We start from the raw sequence: 20,741 nt of genomic DNA, 5'->3' as shown, positions 1-20,741 counted from the left end.
TTTATGGATGATTATGCTCTGGCTGCTGTCTGAGTTAAAGCTGGACATTGGTTAAAGGTGGTAAAAATAGATGTTATTCAGTAAGCATTGCAGAGGGGACAGAGTCGGGCTCAGTTCCTATTTTCACGGGGGGCAACTAGGAGGGGGAGGGAGCAGGTAGGGGAGGAAAGAGCAGAGTCCGAGAGATAAAAAATTACCCCCGAAGTGAATAAGATGGTTGGTCAGTGTTAGTGTGATTAGGCCGTCTGTGTCTGCTAAATCAGTGGTCCCCAACTTTTTTGGCACCAGGTATCGGTTTTGTGGAAGACAACTTTTCCGGGGACCCACGGAGGGGCAGTGTGAGACCTGAGACGGGACTCAGGCAGTAAGCAAGCACCCTGGTGCACCCTGGCCCACCCACCCGTTGGGGCCCCTGTGCTAATGACAGTTACCAAAGTTAGGCTTCTGTCCTCCCTCCAGGTAGACTGAAGCCTTGTCCTTCCTGATGACTGAGCATTTCAAAGGAAGGGTTTTTCAGGTCCTCGAAAAAGACTTTTCTGAGTTGTAGGAGGACAGTAATTTACAATTGTAAGCTTTTTTTTTTTTTTAAGGTAAATGCTCTAAAAAAACGTGGTTAGGGGTCTATTAACAGATGTTGGCTGAAACAAATGGTAAATTCCTTTGGCAGCCTTGAGCTTTTTCAGACAAGAACTGAGAAGGGTCTAGACAATACCAAGAATGCTGCCTTAGGCCAGGGTGCTGCTGGAAGCCGTGAGTCTGTTGTGCAGTGAGTCTGTTGTGCAGGGAGTCGGATGGAGTCCTGAGTGCCAGGAGTTTTTGTGGTTCTTATCAGTGTCATCATCTGTGGTTTTAGCGTTTGATAATGATGTGCCCAAGTGTGATTTTCTTTATATTTCAACTGCTTGCTATTCACTGAGTTTTCTTGGAAGTGTAAATTTAGTTTTTCACTCAAGTTGAAAATATTACAATCATTATTTCAAATATTTTTTTCTAGTCTGTTCTTGCTTCCCCTCTTCCTGGGACTACACATGTTACTGAGACTGTTCATTTTGTTACACTGTCTTTAGCGTGGGTTCTCCTGGTGCGATAATTTCTGTTGATCCACCTTTAAATCCACTGATTCTTCTGTCTTTTCCAACTATCAGGTTAATTCTTTATTTCTGATTTTGTAATTTTTAATTGTGGAGTTTCTATTAGATTCATTCTTATAGATCCTGTTGCTCAGCTGAGAATCTCGTCTCTTCGTTAAGTCCATGAACATATTCATGACAGTTTCTGTAAAATCCGTATCTGTTAGTTCCTCTTGGGGATCTCTTTCTGCTGGACATTTTCTCTTTTGACTAAGGGGTGACACTTTCCTGTTTCTTCCTCTGTTGGTGGTTTTATAGTGGATTTTGGGGATAAAACCTTGTAGGCACTCAACTCTGTTATCTTCCTCTACTAAAGGGTGTTGGTAGTTTGGGGTGGTGGCAAAATCCAGGTGGTTTGCCTCTGGTGTAAGCGGCTGATGCCTCAGCTGAGTTCTTTCTGACTTCCAAGTGCTGGTTCTCAGCAGACCTCCACTTTCTCTCCCTAATGTGTAGTTTAGGGGCCAGTCAGGGATTTGGATAGAGTTCACACTAACATATTGATATTTTTCCTCCTGTTGCTCCTTTCTGTATAGGATTTTCCTGTAATTTTTCCAGCCCTCTCTCAATTCCACTGATTCTGCTGGTCAGTAAGACTGCAGTTTTCTGCTAAGGTCTAATTATCCCGCCTAGCTTAGACTGTGGGGTGCCCATTGGTCTGCAAAGCCACATCAATGCAGCTCTCGTCCAGTACATATCCTCTCTCAGATTGACTTCAATTTTTGTCTGTTTTTGGCCTCCACTGTTTTCAGGTAGTTGATTGTATTGTATTTTCAAATAGTTGATTTTATTATGTTCAGAGGTTGTCGTTTTTGTCGAAAGGAAGTTTTGCCTAATTGAGGCTACTCTATAGGCAGAACCTCTGTTCTGTTTTGCTTGAGTGTTCTTCTGCTAATTGCTTAATGTTTTCATTATTAAGGATTTATAGTGTGTTTCAGAATTTGTTAGGTCCATTCTCTGCTCTTCTTTATCAGAGTTTTCCTGGTCATTCTTGTTTATTTTGGTATGTTATTTTTGGAATAATTTTGCCAGGGTTAAAATTTAATTTTTTAAAAGTTGAGGTTGAATCGAATATATAAATTTGGCAGAATTGATGTCACTATGGTGTTGTTTTATGTTCGTTTGCTCAGTTTACTTTGTGATTTTTGGTAATAATTAAAATGTTTCTTTGTGTAGTTTTGACACATTTACAGTTATATTATTTATAGGTGCTTTGTATATTTTGTTATAAATGGATTCTTTTTAAAAAATACTTTTTCTTATATAAACAAGCAAAAACTGTACTAACTAGAAATAATTTTTTTAAATAAACCATCCAGTTTTATGTGAGAGAATGTTGTAATCATGGATAGAACTGAGGCTTAAATATATCCTAGGCTGGCAGTTGGAAAGTGTCTGAATTGGAGTTGGGATTTAGGTCTGTCTTCCTCTAGATTGGTTGCATGTTTTTAACAACTGCTGTTTATTGTTCTCTCTTTCAAAGCTTGAATAAAGCACAGCTTAACCTCTTCATGCTCTATTTTAGATTCTGGTTCTTGTGCCTGCCCTAGAGTTACTGGACCGAAATGCCAGTTCTATAAGAGCAGAGTGGCCTCTCTTTTTAAAAAGATTTTATTTATTTATTTTTAGAGAGAGGGGAAGGGAAGGAGAAAGAGGGAGAGAAACATCAGTGTCTGTTTGCCTCCTGTGCCCCTACTGCTGGAGACCTGGCTGGCAAGCCAGGCATGTGCCCTGACTGGGAATCGAACTGGTGACCCTCCAGCCAGCACTCAGTCCACTGAGCCATACCAGCCAGGGCCAGAATAGCCTCTTGATCTATTCTTTTGTTAAATCACTTTTTGTGAATTATCTTTCAAGAAAGAAGAATAAAGTTCTGTATTATCCCTTCTGAGATTTAAATTCAGATTCTTGAGACTCTAGAGTTTAGTTGATTTTATTGTGATTTTAAAGTATATGGTACAATAAGGTTCCAGTAGCTATTTCATAATTATCTTAAATAAAAGTACCGTTTTAAATGGTTTTTTAGTTAGTAGTCTCTGAGCCGGGGGTGGGGGAGGAAGCGGAGGAGAAAAAGGTCTAAATTGTCTTCCAGTTTTTTGTCTTTTTCTGACTTGCAATTAGGGAAATGAAAGACCCCTGTAGCATAAAAAGCTAGAAAATCTATAAAATACCCGAAGGTGCTGTAAAGTATCTGAAAATGCATTTTAAAGAACTGTTTAGTATTACTGTTACTAGAGCCCCAAAGCATGACATGAGATGCTTCTGCTTCCCAGTGGCAGTGCAAGAGGCCCCTGTAGTACAGGAGCCTGGGACTCCACTGGATGGGGGGTGCTGCCCAGCCACAGGAAGACAATACTTTTACCACTGCCCTGATTGAGTTAAGCTTATTCATTAGCAGTGTGTACATCTGGAATTCAGTCATTTATTTGATTTGATTTTCAGAACTTGTTTGGAAATGTTTTTTTCTCCTCCTTGAAATTTTGAGGGTTTTGTAGTATATAAGAAATGAAATTGAGTTGCACTAATTAGCTTTTTTGACTCTGATTTTTAAAAGTAAGTCTTAGTACCTGAGACACATTGGCAGTTAAGTTCCACTGCAGACTGCCTTTAAGCTCCTCCTCTTCTCTTCTGCCACAGATGAGAAGTTAAATGAAGTAGCAGGGGAAACAGGGAGAATTATCTCTGGACTGCCCAGGTTCTGGAAGGATTTGTGGGAGAAGAATTTTGAGTTCTTTCTAGTCTCAGTCCTTCAGGAGTACTGATTTAAAAGTACTAGATATAGTAAGTTTTTCATACTCATACTGTCTTTTAAAGAATTTGGTGCTTTCACATGTCTTTAGTCCTCAAAGAAATTTCTTAAAACTTTTAAGGTAGTATGCTACATTAGAATGAGTTCAAAATCTACTTCCTTGTCCTTGGTAGTGATAAAAGAGCAATAATTTCTATAAAACTGAATACGTAAGTGTCTCAGACAAGTAAACTTGAAAGTCTTAACTGTGGATATATGTCTGTTTTAATTGAAAGTTTTCCTATATTAAAAATAACACTTGACATTTGTGTTTAGGTGTTTTTTTAAAAAAAAACTGCATTACAAAATGAAGCACTGTTAGTAAGGCTAATGGCATAAGTTTTAGATCTTTTGTTGTGAGTAGAGGAAATTGGAAAGGGCATTATAGGTATAACTTCATTAAGCTAGAGAGCATTGGTGTTCACATTTTAAAAACATAATCATAACTTATCTGGAGTCACATGTTCCATTTTATTGGCTTCCTTCATATAGAAAATATAGAAACCACTAAATGCAGAGAAAAAGTGAAGTACTGTATATTTTCTGGGTGAAGGAAGTATTCTGTACATTTTTCATGTTTTACATCATGGTATTTTGAATAACCATGCTTCCATGTTCACATCAACTTTTTGTTTTTCAATTTATGCACAGCACTTGCTCTGAAATTTGGGGACTGAGTACACCAAATACGATAGATCAGTGGGATACAACAGGCCTTTACAGCTTCTCTGAACAAACCAGGTGAATATTCTGCCCTCTGTTGAATCCTAGCAATCTTGTGGGAGGGTGGGGGTGTTTTGGAAGACCTATAATGGGTTGCTTAGTATAATTTTGCCTAGGTCGTTACCTTAATGTAAAAATAAGGCATGGCATTTAAAATACCTGCTTGCCAGTATTAAAAGTATATTAAATGTTTCAGCTAAAAATTTGATCAATGAAATTCTAATTTCTAATCTTTAAATTATTGCATCCCATAAAGAATGGGAACTTTGATAATTATATTCTCATTTTAGTTTGAGATCTGTTGTTGGCCTAATTTTTCAATAGATACATAACCAGGTTTTGCTAAATTTCTTGCTATCATCTAGATCTCATCTGTATACTAATAATACATGGTTGATTACTGAACACAGTTAACACCAGGCTAACTTGTTTTTTGTGTTTTTTTAATCACCTCATTCTCTTTTTGAGCACATTGGTATTTGTCCATTTCATCTTACCATATTCATCTCCATCTGCATTTATGTGTGAGTTACAGAAATACACCTCAGTACTCTACACAGTCACAACTGGGTAACTAATTACATTAGTTTAAGTGAGTTTTATATCATTGTTGGTATTTACCATTCTTCACAGTAGTTCCTTTTTTGAAATTTAGTCACCTACAGAATTAATGCCCCTAAAAGAATCCCTGATTAAGAGTTTGATTTACTAAAGATAAAAGTTGACAGTTTTTCAAGTGCACCTATATGATACTCTGGAAAATCTATTTTTTCCCAGATGGTTAGCCATTCACTGACACTTGAGTCACTTGTGTGGCATGTTTTTAAGAGCCACCTGCTAGAGTTGCTGTTTACTTTTATTGCAGACCCATTCAATAGTGCATTTTTCTTCCTTGTACTCACTAAAACTAACTGAATGTCTATCATTCCTTTCTTTACGCTTTTATGGAACCAAGCTAGTCCAGTTAACTATTCCTGCTTTTTTAAACCTCCCACCTTTCTTTTCCCCTTGCTTTTGTCCCAATAGGTCTCTTGATGGTCGTCTTCAGGTATCTCACCGGAAAGGGCTGCCACACGTTATATATTGCCGGTTATGGCGCTGGCCTGATCTTCACAGTCATCATGAACTCAAAGCAATTGAAAACTGCGAATATGCTTTTAATCTTAAAAAGGACGAAGTATGTGTTAACCCTTACCACTACCAGAGAGTTGAGACACCAGGTAGGAAAACAATTGAAAAATAAATAAATAAATGCTTGAACTTAAGTATATTAGGTACTGTTATACCTAGTTGACCCAAGAAAATTTTGGTGTAAAGTTCTATTAGCAATAATCGCGCTTCGGATAAACCTCCTTGGCTACGATATTGCCACTGTGCAAAGCATCGGTGTAAAATTCTAATACACTTTACCTTAAATTCAGTTTATTACTTGGTGGTCATTAAAAATACTTTTTAAATTTTTAAAATATTTTATGAAAAGTATATCTTAGTGGGAAGGATAATTTCTTGGGATAGCATACTGTTTCACCTCCAAGTACACATACAGGAGACTCCGATCCACAAATTCAGTCAGTGTGGAGGTGAACTGGTAAATACGTTCACCTGTCTGCTGCATTAACTGTTTTTACTCATTTTGGTCTCTGAGTGGGTTTCTTTTTTTTTTCTTCAGTACTTTAATGACATCATTCCTATATAAGCAGTGTAGTAAAACTCATAGGAAGACTTTATGTTTACTTAGCTTTGTCCTTGAAACTTTTCAGGACTACAGCTGTGTTTTTAGAAGATAACCATAAATACGATTTTACAAATCTTTTCTCAGCCTTTCAAATGGGGGTTTTTGAACCGTTATGGGAACATAGTTATTACCAGGATCACCTTGTACTCAAAAGTATAAAATAAATTGGATCTTGGAGTTTTAGATTGTGAACTATACAGTAAGTTAAAATTATAATTAGATTTGTCAATTTCTTACTAACTTGTATAATACCAAATAGGCGGGCCCTAAATGTAAAAAATTAAGCAGGCTACTTTAAAAAAAAATTTGTGAAAACTTTTCATAAAGGTCCTGGTCTCCCACCCATTGCTTCTTGCCATTAACTTGGATTTTTTTTAATACTTTTTAGTTCTGCCTCCCGTGTTAGTGCCACGGCACACTGAGATCCTCACAGAACTGCCACCTCTGGATGACTACACCCACTCCATTCCGGAAAACACTAACTTCCCAGCGGGGATTGAGCCACAGAGCAATTATATCCCAGGTATTTGTTGCCTTATGAATCTCCTAGAAATTGGGATAGGTACAAGTTTTGTTCCTAAACATTTAAGTATTAGTGAACTTTTTCAACCTAGTGGTTTGACTTTTTAAAAAATACTTTTTGGATTTTAAACAGAAAAGTATGATCCGTTGGGTGATTATTTTGTGGAGTATATGAACCTAGTACTTGAAACACTTTTGTTTGGAGAAAAGTTTTACTTCATATTTCATTTTCTTTTGCAGTGGCTTTTATCAAAGTACTCTGAGAAGCAGAAAAGAAAAGATCTTAGTAAGTTTGTCTTAGTTGTTGAAGCTAAGAGAGATGTAGAATGTAAGCAAAATAAATGATACAGGAAAAAGTATTCCTGAAACAAATGTAATGAAAAATCGACCAGATAATTACTTTCATAGATAATTACTTCCATAGATAATGTTTAAGAAAAACATAACATTTCTATAGGAGATAAAGTATTTTAGTTCTGCAGATACAGCGATACACCTGTGTTGTACTGAAAATCAGAAAACCTCTGTTTTAGGTCTTTTTCATCTGGGCCTCAGTAACTCCTGCTCTAATTATCTCATTATGTGACCCAGCAACATGTGCCATGACATGACATGGTAGCCTGCTCACCCCTTTAATTTTCACTGTGTTTTAGGAAAACAACCAATGTTTTCTTACTTTTCGGTCCTCCCCCCCTTTTTAAAGCAGGAACCAGAGGTACAGTATTAGGATGAGGGTTGAGCTGTACCTTGGATTTTTTGGTGTTAATTTTTTTTTCTCCTTTTGTGTAATATTCCTCTGTCCCATTCTTACACAACTGAAATATGTAAGGAACTTAGAATTTTAAGTGCATAAAAATATTTCTTGAATGTGTTTCATCATGGAAATAAATACCTATTCACTGAAGACAATTTTTAAAAATAAAGGTTTTTCAAAATAGCTAATTTTAAAGTTAGTGTCTTCTAATTGCTTTAATGTTCATTTTTTTTTGCTTACTATTTTATTGCAAAAGAGGAATTCAAGGCTGCTTTTTGGATTGCTAGGAAACAAACCTTTTGAGGAGTTAGGAAGTAGCGCACAGAGTGGGATGCAGTGTGAGGGTTGGGATGGGGGGAAAGCAGGGCCAGCACCTTTCCTAGGGAGACAGTTGTTGCGTGGGGAGGGGGAGAGACACTACAGATCTTCCAAGCAGGACTGGTGTAGCAATACTAGAAGCCTAAGGTAGAAGGTACCTTGTAAGCGTAACATCACTTACCCGACAATTATTTGGGAAGATATTAACCAGAATGCTTCATAGTTTTCACTTGTGGGGATGTTTGGACTTGTTTTTCCTTTATTTTTTAAATTTGGGTGTTTTACAAAGTAGAAAATCCAGAGCAATTGTACCTATTTGCTCTTTTGGACGGTGGGGTTCACCCCACTCTGACTGACAGCGGAACTGAGGGCTTACTTTTTATTCCACTTCAAAAGAAATTTTAACATTTTCTCCAAAATGCTAATAGCTTCATTACTGTTTTATAGGCATATAATAGTGAGAAAAATAAAAGAGAATAAAGTACATAAAAATTCATTATTTTTTCCTACTTAGACCCCTGAGACATGGGTGGTTAGACTGCTAAAACTTAGCTCTGTTTGATTTTATCAGCTTTAACCTTTGAAATGATGATATGTCTTACTCTTATTTTAATGTTTTTTGTTGTTTGAACATATGAAGGCATATGAACATATGAAGGCAGGTACTTCATTTTATTCTTAGAATTTCAGTATTAAAAATTTGAGGGTACTAACAAGTGAAAAGTTTGACATTAAGAAGTCAAAATTTGTATTTAGCTTGTTGAAGGGAGATTGTAAAGGGTTAATGAAGAAAACCTTTAGCCCACATATTTTTTCTCCTCCTTTTGGTAATTACAACATTTTTTATGAGTTTGTATTTGAATTGCTTAAAGCTGTCCAGCAATGTAAATATTGAACTATTGATAATCATTTAAACTTATTTCTTGTTCTTGAAATTATAATTGATAGAATTGTATAAATGTTTTTATCTTCATGAAGCTCATTCAGGTATTCAGATGCTTCCTAAGTAAATATTTTTTTCATAAAACATGTTGGAAATGACACACTAGAATTTTATTTATTTTCAAGAAATGTTTTACCTCGGTTTTGTGCAGTAGTCTGTCTGTATATGAATTTAATTTACTACATTAATACTCAGGACTTCATGGTTAGAAATCTCTGGGGAAATACACTTTTTGGGTAGAGTTCAAGCTAGACCAGTCCTGAACTATGTTACTATATTTTTTTCTTGTAAAATTTAGTGCAAGATGTAAGCCTGTATTACTTTGTAATCTGAAACTGTTCGTGTCTTGATGGGGGGTTGGGGCATTTTTTAATCATCTAGGTACTTATCCATGTGGCCGTTAGTTTTTTTTTAAAAAAAAACAACAAAAAAACCAAAACACTGCAGCTACTAATGTCTTCGAAGCATACTGATCCAGAACTGAGGCATCTTTGAAGTTATATTTTTGGCTCTTGCCCCAGAAAATATACATATGAGAATGAGCCAGATATGTGAATAATAGCTAGGAAAATACGCCCAGAGAGCTCAATTGTATTTCAAGTAGGCTTTAAGGATTTACCTACAGGATCTGGAGCAGAACCTGAATCCTAAGCTCTTAGTATCCAATACTGCTTTTATAATGAGGTTATATAACATTTATAGTTGTTATTTGGAATGATTCATTGGTTTTTTTTGGTAGCTGGGAGAAAAGGTGAGATTAAATTGTGACTCTACTTGATTTGTTCTAAACTTCTGTAGAAACCCCACCTCCTGGCTACATCAGTGAAGATGGAGAAACAAGTGATCAACAGTTGAACCAAAGTATGGATACAGGTAAAAAATATCTTTCAAAATCTCTCAGTAATTAGATAAACATTTTTGCCTTATTTGAAACTCATATGAGTTACTTATAACTCTTAAATTTAGAGCAGTTGGGACACATCAAAAAAATCTTTTTGACTTAATTATGTTGACTTAATTATATTTGAACAATCAATAGTCCCTGTTGTCCATGAAAAGTTAACGCATGCTGCTCAGCAGAGTGATTGGTAGAATGTTCTTTTGGTATAGAGTAAATGAAAATTGAGAACACTCAGATACTTTTCTTTTTAGGTATTCTGTGCTTCTATTGAAAAGTTTTGGTTATCCTATGAGTAAATGTCATTGTGAAGAAAGACCATAATTAATGAGCCTAGTAACAGATTTTCAGAGGAATTGGGAGGGAAGGGATGGAACCTAGCTTTTCAGTGCTCCTTTAGCAAAAGAATGAGTACTGAATTATAGTGGATTGTTTACCAAAAAAAAAATCTTGTACCAGACCTAATTCACTGAATTTCTAGTATTTGGGTATTGACTCCAAAGTAGTGGAAAAAAAGTTTTAACATACAGTAAATATTACGTCATATCTTTAAAACAGTTGTTATATAATAATGTGTAATCCACCAGAATTGATAGGTTGCTGGTGAAATAGCTGTAATGTCATTGTAATTGTCTGTTTTGATCCATTACAACCTGTCAGTGTCTTAAGGATTGGTCACCTTAATATAATATACAGCCTGACAAATTATATCATTACTATTCTACTGTCTATAGTAAAGCATTCTATAGTTATGATAATCTCTTTTTAAATGAATTAACACTGGTGGTAGACAGGCTTTTACAATAATTCTGTTGTTTATATCCTCCCATTATTTAGACATCCAGGTAAGAAAGCTTCTGCTATAGCTTATCATAGCTGTTCAGAGTGTTAGATAACCAAGAATGATAGATTATCTAATGATATTTGGAAGTAACATGTTGTGTATCTTAATGCAAATGTCTTACTGCAAATGATATTTGGCTTTCCAAATATGTCTTTCTAATACACCTGTATATTGAAGAACTGTATCCCTGAATCAACTATGTTTTTGTTTGCCCCATGATGGTCAGCTGCTACTATACATTTAAAAGTGAATGCCAGCCCTGGTGTGGTGGCTCAGTTGGTTGGAGCATCGTTCCATACAGCAAATGTTCCGAATTTGATTTTTGGTCAGGGCACATTCCCAGGTTGCAGGTTCCATCTCCAGTCCAGCACGTGTGGGAGGCAACCAATCGGTGTTTTTCTCTCACATTGATTTTCTCCACTCCCACCAAAATGAATAAGCAGGTCCTCGGTGAGAGTTAAAAAAATAAAAATACATAAAAATGAATACCATGAAATGATGCTCAGCATCAGTAGGCACGCGGGAAATGCAAGTGAAAACCAATGACATACCACTTTGCACCTGTTGGAATGGTTATAATCAAAAAAGAAGGGCAGTAACAAGTGTTGATGAGTTTATGGAGAAGTTAAGAGTCTTCATCTGCTGCCGATGGGAGTATAAAATGGTTCATTTGCTTAGGAAACTTAAATTATTGAAAAATATAACCCAGCAATTTTACTCCTAGATGTATGCCTCAGAAAATTGAAAACTAAATTTGTATACATCCATGCTAAACTTGTATACAGTTGTTGATGTAAAAGAGGAAACAGCCCAATTATACATCAAATGATGAATGGATAAATTAAATTAGGTATCTCCATGCATTGGAATTTTACTCAATCTTATCATTGGAATGAAGTGCTAATCCATGGTACAACATGGATGAACCTTGAAAGCATTATATTAAGTGAAAGAAGCCAGACAAAAAGGCCACGAGGATTCCATTGAGTACACAGATGCCTGAAACGTGGCAAGAGCAATAAGATAAATATACAGTAGTCCTTCCATATCCTCAGGTATTATGTTGCAAGACCCCAGTGGATGCCTGAAACTGTGGATGGTACAGAACCCTATATATTACTATTTTTTACACACCTATGATTAATTTAGAAGTTAGACACAGGAAGAGATTAACTGCAATAAGTATAAAGTGGAACAATTATAGCAATTTGCTGTAGTAAGAGTATAATCTATCTTTTTCTAACTTAGTGAGTCTGGGCTCTCTTCAGAATATCTTACTGTACTCACCTTTTCACATAAGGGAAGCACTTTACAGCTTCTCTTTGACATTTGAGTGGCCAGCATTGCTGTGCTTGCATTGAGGGCCATTTTGAACACCAGCCCTGCAAAACCATGACACTCCTGAGAATCCAGATGGCTAGTAAGGGACTGATGGGCAGGTAGTGTGTACAGTGCGGATGCGCTGGACAGAGGGGCAGTCTGTGTCTGCAGGTAACTGAAACTGCAGGAAGTGAAACCCTGAACGAGGGGAGTATTTCGCATACATATTTACCATTTCTGCCCTTTGTTCTTTGCTGTGGACATTTGTCCAGTTGCGTTAGCACCATTTGTTGGAGACTTTTCTTTCCTTGTTGATCTTACCTTGGCTTCTTTGGTGAAAATCAAGTGATACTGGAAATCTGGGTCTAACTTACAGTCTGAACTCTTTATCTGATAATTCCAGTATTTGGTTCATGTGTAGGTCTGCTGTTGACTATTAGTTCTTGATCACAGGTCAGTTTTTTTCCTCTTTCGATGGATTCTCATGTTTGTTTGTTTGTTTTTTAAATCCAATGCTGGGTATTGTGTATAAGGTAATACTAGAGAGTAGCGTAGAACTTGTATACAAAGATACACACAGGGATTTCTTTAGATGTTTTAGCTACAAGTAACAGAAACTGCTGATTCAAACTAGCTAAATAGGATATTTTTTACTTCTTGTAACAGGAAGTTCTAGACTTTAGTTGCAGCATGCATATATGAAAAATTAATAGGCTAATTATTAGTTCACCTGCATGCATTTTAGAAAATGTTTCTAAAAACTCCTTTAGCTAGTAAATTGTTAGCTTAATTTAACTTTTTAAAAATTTTTATGTGGTTATAATGAACCTTCCTTTTTGCAATCTGTCATCCCTTTTATCACATCTGATTGAACTTCTGTTAGTCTAAATTGATGAACTGTAACTACTGGTCATTTCTGATAAGTATCTAATAGAGGAGGAAATAGTTAAAAATGAAAAATGGGGCGGTTTCCTCCATGTCTAATAGTGGCTTTGTTTATTTTATAACTGCTTCAGGAAACAGCAGTGAGTTTTAGTTCATTGTTCTAAATATATTTTGACCTTTCTTAGTTATACCTATTGGGACTTGCCAACATATTTTTCAACATGAGGAACAACAAAAGAACATAAGAAATTAATTTCGTTGTGGAAGACTTTTCTGTCTTCTAAAAATTAATTATTATATGTTCTCTCTTTTTGATATGTCTGTTTTCCCTGAAGGTTTGCGTTTCACTTGTATTCCCTGGTATTTCATGTTATGGTTCCACTGGTGAGGGGAGGAGAGGGAGGGGCACCGGGAGTCTGGCCTGTCTTGTTCTACATTTATGCCATTGCTCTATATGTGATGCCTGGGAGCTGTAGGTCATGCTCTTTCAGATACTTTCCCAAAGATACTAAAAATGATGATGAGAAAACAAAATTGATAATCGTATATGATTAACAAATTCACAACAAATATTAAATTTAGTTGCATGGAATTGAGTGGTCTCATTTTTTTCTTCTCTGCTGTTGTGCCTTCTTTTTCTTACTTTGTGTATCTGTGCCCCTTCCCCCGTATCTTTTTGATTAAATTTAGCCTGTTTACCTGAAACTGGAAGACATGAGTAATTTCCTAAGACAATATAACTTACCAGACTGACTCCAGAAAATAGAGCTATCTTAAGTCAATTTTCATGGAAGAAGTAGAGAAATGTCTTAAAATAAACCCTAAAAAAAATTTTAACTGCAAACAATTTCACACAGAAATTCTACCAAACAGTAAGGAATGTGTTATTAAAATGCTATTTAAACTGTTAGAGAACATAGAAAAGATGTATAGCTTCAGGATTGTCTTTATGAAGTAGCATAACATTGTCCTCGCAGTGTTGATCTGCAGACTAGTATTGCTTGAGAATTTTGATGCAAAAATCCTAAATAAGCAATGTTACCTCTCTCATCATCAAAGCCAGTATCATACTTAATGGGAAAAACTAGAAATACTCCCTTAAAGTTAAGTCAGGATATCCACTGTCACCACTGTTTTATCAAAGTGTGACACACATCAAAATGATTGATACATTACATAAAAGGTTTTTTTAAATTATTGCTTAATCAGAACTAGGATTAAGTGTCATAAGACAAATAGCCAAATACCTGAAATTCATACCATGAAAGGAAAAAAGTGATTAACACCACAGTAGAAAAATGAACAAAAGAACAGACTATTCACAGAAAGGAAATGCATTGTCAACAAGTGTAAAGGTACTTGATGTCGTGTATAAGAGGAACACAGATTAAAGCAGTGGTTGTTAAGGGCATGTACTCACCTGCGAATAATGTGTGAGCATCCCCTCGCCATTCATTGTTACTGGGAATGCAAGCCAGTACAAACTCTGTAGATGACAGTTTGGGCAAAAATCTATCAAAATTACAGAACCACAGCCCTTTGACCTGGCAGTTTCTCTTTTAGGAGCCAATTCTTACTCTTCAGATATGACTGAAATTGTGCAAATGTCCAAGATTACTCATTGCAATCTTGGTTCTTAAAGAAAAGATTGAAAGTAGCCTGTGTGTTCATCCATCTAGGATCATAATATACCATAATGTAATCTGTGCAGCTGATAATATAAATAAGTAATTAATAAGGAAACATATCAACGTCTCTGGTAGAATAAGTCACGTAATAGCAAAGTTCAGAGCTGTGCTACCATTTGTACATCACAAGCAGGGCACGCAGAACGTAAAAGAGTTGTTTATGTGGTTATATGGTTCGTAGAATATTTCTGGAAAGATACATTGGGTGCCTTTGGGAAGGAGAACTCTGGCTAGAAGCCGGGACTGTTTTATATGCTTTTTTACCTTTTATATATTGAAGCCTCCAAAATTATAGTCACATAAAGTAGCTGTGTATTTTTAATTCTTGGGATGTAAATTATCTGTGTATAACTTGTGGTCATTACAATCAGTTTTATTATTATTTGGTCATAAGTTCTGGAAATAGGTTCACATCTGTTTTTAAATTGATTCCTTTTATTTTAGGATCTCCAGCAGAACTATCTCCTACTACTCTTTCCCCTGTTAATCATAGTTTGGGTAAGTTGCAAACACTTTTCCACCACTGTTTTTATACCGTACCACTTAAATATTCTCTCTGGTCATTATTTGATCTCTACATGAGAAAAGGAACTCAATAAATAACCAAGTGATTGTTCAAATTAGTGCTTAAAAAAATAATGATAATGTGCCTCAATATTACTAAACCTCTTTTCTACTGTTACACAGTATAAGAAACTAATAATATGTTTATTTATAGAAATCATATTCTTTACTCAAGGTAAATTTTATGACCTATTATGACTAGATTTCTGCGGGTATGTTTTTTAGTGATATATTTTATAATATCAGTTATTAATAGGTATGTGCGTAAATATATGTATACATCACAACTGTGTGTGTGTGGTTTGGAGTGCTGTGTGTGTGTGAGAGCTACTGTGTGTGTTTATAAACATTCCATAGTGTATTTTTGGCCTTCATTTTGCTCTGCTCTTTCACAATTTCTCTTCAGTTGACACATTTGAAATTCTACATAATGGTCAGTTTTTTAAATGATATTCCTTATAATGGATTATGATGAAAATTATAGAAGTTACACACACACACACATATATATATATATGTGATCATAGTTTTACAATGAAATATGTAAGTTCTTTGGATTTCGTATTGTTTCCACTTGCACACTCTTTGTATTTATTACTTTGTTTCTTATCTGTGTGGGGGTTTTATATTTTTGTATCCAGGGTAACCCTTGAGAATTTGCTGTTAAAATCCACAAATGTCAAAAATGTCATTTTGCATCCTATTATTATAGTTTCTCCTCTTGTGGCTATTGACTCACTGATTTTTGCTCCAGCTTTATTCCACTTTATTCTATCAAAAATCAGCTTTGTTATGCAAATTGATTTACTTTATCTATGGTTGTTTTCTGTTTGAATGGGAACTAGTGTAAAATTACTAGGAGAACAACTGAATCCCCATCAAGTCTTAAAAAATGGTTAGAAGATGAATGACTTAATGAGATGCTGGAAATTGAAAAATTCGAAAATCTGAATGATCTATGAAAATTGGAATTTATGATGTTGATGTTAGGTCCACTTCCTGAGCTGTTGCCAGGATGGGCTGGCATAGAGCACGTAAAGACGATAATATTCAGTCTGTTCTTGGCTTGAACTGTTCACACAACATTTCTTGCTCTTACGGATTTGGTTTTTCCCCTCAGATTTGCAGCCAGTCACTTACTCAGAACCTGCGTTTTGGTGTTCAATAGCCTATTATGAATTAAACCAGAGGGTTGGAGAGACCTTCCATGCATCACAACCCTCGCTCACTGTAGACGGCTTCACAGACCCATCAAACTCAGAGAGGTTCTGCTTAGGTTTGCTCTCCAACGTCAACCGAAATGCTACAGTTGAAATGACAAGAAGACACATAGGTATGCTTTTTCTCCTTGTGTGAAAAACCAATGCTATATACTCATAATGTGAGCGTTATGTGGTTTACCACATCAAGAGAGTGTGTGCAGGAGAGCCTGCCTTCGCTCACTCTAAGTGCTCAGCCTCATTTCTTTTAATAGATGCTGTTGATCCTTTCCTCTGCAAACTCTTCTTTTCCACTTCTCTTTAATGGGCACCCGTGATACTAGGAGGTCCTTCAATAAATAGGTGTTAAAACAACTTGACTTTGCTGAGTCTCTACCAGTCATAAAATTGTCACATTCAGATGTTAGGGTTATATTGTCAACAAATGATGGGGGGGGGGGGGGTTCCAGTTTGTTTACATCTCCTGTTTATTCCCTCCTTCAATGAATATTAATGTAAAGGAAGATACCTAAAACACGAGTTGCCATTTAATGAAGTTCAAAAAATAATTCAGGAGATCTCAAAAATGTGGTAGTCCCAACAGCCTTTCAGCAAGTTCGTAAGGTGAAAACCAGTTTCATAATGGTGTTAGGATGCTTGCCCTTTCTCCTCCCATTCTGCCACACACACAGTGAAGTATTCAGAGGCGAGATGCCATATGATCTTACAAGATAGGACATTAAATGTGGAGAATCCAGCTCTCTTCCATTAAGTCAGACATTATAAAGAGATTAGCAAAAATACATTGCTATTCTCACTTTTTCTTTTTGGAAATGAGTTCTTTTTCATAAAAATGTTATTTATGTTGCTATGTAGTGGGTTCATTTGATTTTTAAATGAATTAATACATTTTTTGAATGTCAGTTTTAATATCTAGTATGGTAAGTTTCCATAGATGTAATTCACATAAACAAAAACTCCTGGATTCTTCATTATTTTTTTTGACCGAGGTAGGAAAATATTTGAGCACCATTGATTTAACTGAACATAATTCTCATCACCTTAAAGTAACTTCCTTTAACCATAGTTTTCTTCTGTTTCCATTTAATGAACCATCACCTCCTCTGATAAGTAATGCTGGTCACTAAAGAGTGAGTGTGATACTGCCAGTGTGAGGGATTTAAGAGGTCTATTGGCTCCATGTGGGATTTCTTGAATTTGCTTGGTTTATACATTTTGCATAATCTTGTTAGGGTACCAGGGTGTCTTGTAGGTGAGGAAGGCTTCTGCATCTCCACCCTACTTTAGCTAAAATGGTTGTTTTTTCTGTGTTTTAGTTGGGGTTCTGCATAAAAATTTTAACAGATTTCCTCTGCCATTTTCATTTCTGCAGAGTTTTATTTAGACTGCCATAATATATACCCTGAAAGAAAACTCTACGTTTTAGACTTACCAGTAATGTTTTCCTGATGGTCAAGTACATGATTATTTTAACATTTTCATAATGGTCAAGTATGTGATTTTTTTAAAAATAAACCTTCTGTAGTCCTAAGAGAACAGGGCACCAGATTTTGTATTTATATATTAAATCTGGCTTGTTGATACTTTTATTACAGTATTTTGCTATGTATAATACACAATTGTTAGCCCAAATATTTTAGGGAAAAATAAGAATGTGCATTATACATGGATAGTACTAATTCTGTATCTGTAGAAGTATTTTTAATTTTCATTTATGCTTATGTGTTCAAAGTGTAGCTCTGGAAAGCAATAACGATATCCATATGCAAAATAATACTCTGGAATATGATAATCAGTTTTGCTTCTAAATATAAATAAATAAAAAATTGAACTAAAAATTAAAACAAATTTTTTTTCCTGAAACTTTGGGCCAAAAACATGAGTGCGCAATATACATGGGAGCTCATTATACATGACACGTGTTAGTTTCTTTTTTTTTCTTTTATTACTGTGTAACATACTGCCAAACACTTAAGCCTGAAACAACACATCTCTCAGTTTCTGTGGGTCAAAACTCCAGGCATGGCTTAGGAGTCTCCTCAGGGTCTCACAGTGAGGAAATCACAGTGTCATCTGAGCTACCTTCTCATCTGGAGCTTCAGGTCCTTGTCCGACCATATGATTGTTGGAGTTTATGTCCTTGAAGTTATTTTTCTGGGGTACTCATTTCCTGCAGACTGTCAGCTAGAGGCTGCTGTCAGCATCTAGAGTCTACCTGCATTTCTTGCAATGTAGCCCCCTCCGTCTTCATAGGGAGCATGGGGGAGTCTCTCGTGTTGCCTGTCTATCTCTCTCTGAGTCACTTTCACCAGGGGCAGCCTGGTGACCTTTTCAGTGGCATCCCCTGATTAAGACCAGCCCAACAAAGATAGTCTCCCTTTCTCTCACCTCTCAGTGATTTTTATTATCTTTTTTTTTACTTTAGTGGGATCTTTAAGGAAATAACTATATATTATAATGAAGGCATATTTCTCTGAGCATTAGTTAATTTCTTTAAAATTAACTTCTACTTATTTTAAACTATATAATTTGTATGAAACTTTTATTTTACTGTCCATGTACTTTTCAACATTGTTTAAATTTTTTTTAAGAGGTTTTTTTTTTTAAGATTTTATTTATTTATCTTTAGAGGGGAAGGGAAGGAGAGGGAGAGAAACATCAGTGTACAGTTGCCTCTCGTGCATTCCCTGCTGGGAACTGGCCTGCAACCCAGGCATGTGCCCTGACTGGGAACCGAACTGTGATCCTTTGGTTCAGAGGCCCGTGCTCAATCCACTGAGCTATGCCAGCCAGGAGTTTAAATATTTTTGATAAGCATGTATTATTTTTACAAATCAACAAAAATCATTGTTAAAATATTTACGAAAATATACAGTGGTATGTTTCAAAGTTAGACTTCAGAAAAGCGAAGTTGTGGAAAATATCTAAATACCTTATATTATGTTAGTATTTCTCCAAGAAGACACTTCCAAAGTCATGCTGGAACAGTGAGTGTGATAAAACTAATCCCGTGTGTGTTCTGTTTCAGGAAGAGGAGTGCGCTTATATTACATAGGCGGGGAGGTTTTTGCTGAGTGCCTGAGCGACAGTGCAATCTTTGTGCAGAGCCCCAACTGTAATCAGAGATACGGCTGGCACCCAGCGACTGTGTGTAAAATCCCACCAGGTACGGACACAGCAGTGTAAAGAAACCGGTCACATCAACCTGCTGAGCTTTCTACTTGCTGTTAATTTGGGGGTCAGGAGATGATTTATGTGCTTGTGTTCTAGTATCTAGCCCTTTTAAGATTACTTTCTTACGGTAATACTGTTTTTACACAATTTTTTTCTTTTTTGTTTCACTTTTTTTCAATCATAGGCTGTAATCTGAAGATCTTCAACAACCAGGAATTTGCTGCTCTTCTGGCTCAGTCTGTTAATCAGGGTTTTGAAGCCGTGTATCAGCTAACTAGAATGTGCACCATAAGAATGAGTTTTGTGAAAGGGTGGGGAGCAGAATACCGGTATGAAATATATGCTCAACTCTTATATTTCCGTGATGTAGTTCTTTTTTCTCCCATCCTTCGCATGTTCTGGAGTTCACATGTATTTGTTTTCATCGAGGTTATGGAGTCAATAGATCTTTATGTGTAATAACAAAAGGAAGTTGAAGACCTAGATTGAAAATACTGTGCTGGCATTGTAGAAGGTAGAATTGAAATATGTATAGACACACACTGTAACATAATACCTACAGATTGTTCAATAGCATAAAAGGGGTCTATTGGAAGGATTATGTCAGTTCGTGGAAGGAGAGATGTTTTCACTGGGGCTCAGTGAAGGCTTCTGGTAAAGAATGTGGAGATCACATAGATTCTAAAAGATGTGTAGTAGTTTGGTCGTCCTGGCTGTGAGGGTGTGGCACAGGATGATTCTGGTAGTAAAATAGCAGTTCGCTTTGCCCAGAGCATAGAAAATACAGAATAATAAAGCTAACCAAGTAAGCTGAAACCACTTGAATGTAAGGTTGAGAAGTGGAACTTCATTCAGTAATAGAAGGGCTACTTGTTGGATGCCAGGAAGTAAGCTGTGTTTTAAATGCAGTATCTCGTGCCTTTCAGCACTGCTAAGAATTCTGTTACTCTTTTTTTTTTATAAGGTTGCAGTCTTCGTAAATAAAAAAATGGTTCAGGCTAATACTTATTTGGAGATAGGCTTAGAAGAGATTTGATAACATGGTCAAGGACATGTTGTAAGTGGTGGAGACAGGACTTGAAGAAAGCTCTCCTTGACTCTTACCTTCTTCTCTAAAGATAGTGGTGACAGTTACGTAATTGAGTTTTACAAAAGCAAATCTGTTGTTTGGGAGTAAGATAGATTACACAAGCTTGGATTCCATGTCAAAGAAAAGGAGGACTTCCTCAGCATGTTTA

General features: G+C 36.1%; 1 protein-coding gene and 1 pseudogene across 2 annotated transcripts in view; one reads left to right on the top strand and one right to left on the bottom strand.

The window, feature by feature from the left end:
- Nucleotides 1-20,741, top strand: part of SMAD2 (SMAD family member 2) — a 78,003-nt gene that overhangs the window by 53,551 nt on the left and 3,711 nt on the right. For both annotated transcript variants that reach the window (XM_037033953.1, XM_037033959.1), the window contains exons 4-11: nt 4,567-4,656; nt 5,665-5,858; nt 6,762-6,896; nt 9,709-9,783; nt 14,990-15,043; nt 16,230-16,442; nt 19,358-19,495; nt 19,688-19,832. In XM_037033953.1, the coding sequence (XP_036889848.1) occupies nt 4,567-4,656; nt 5,665-5,858; nt 6,762-6,896; nt 9,709-9,783; nt 14,990-15,043; nt 16,230-16,442; nt 19,358-19,495; nt 19,688-19,832 (1,044 nt within the window). The remainder of the gene's footprint in view (nt 1-4,566; nt 4,657-5,664; nt 5,859-6,761; nt 6,897-9,708; nt 9,784-14,989; nt 15,044-16,229; nt 16,443-19,357; nt 19,496-19,687; nt 19,833-20,741) is intronic.
- LOC118980610 (uncharacterized) lies at nt 5,869-6,021 on the bottom strand (annotated as a pseudogene).

This window comes from Sturnira hondurensis, unplaced genomic scaffold (genome assembly GCF_014824575.4).
Source record: "Sturnira hondurensis isolate 20B ecotype Veracruz unplaced genomic scaffold, ASM1482457v3 Scaffold0001872, whole genome shotgun sequence".
NCBI lineage: Eukaryota > Metazoa > Chordata > Mammalia > Chiroptera > Phyllostomidae > Sturnira > Sturnira hondurensis.
This window is presented reverse-complemented; position numbering and strand designations above follow the sequence as displayed.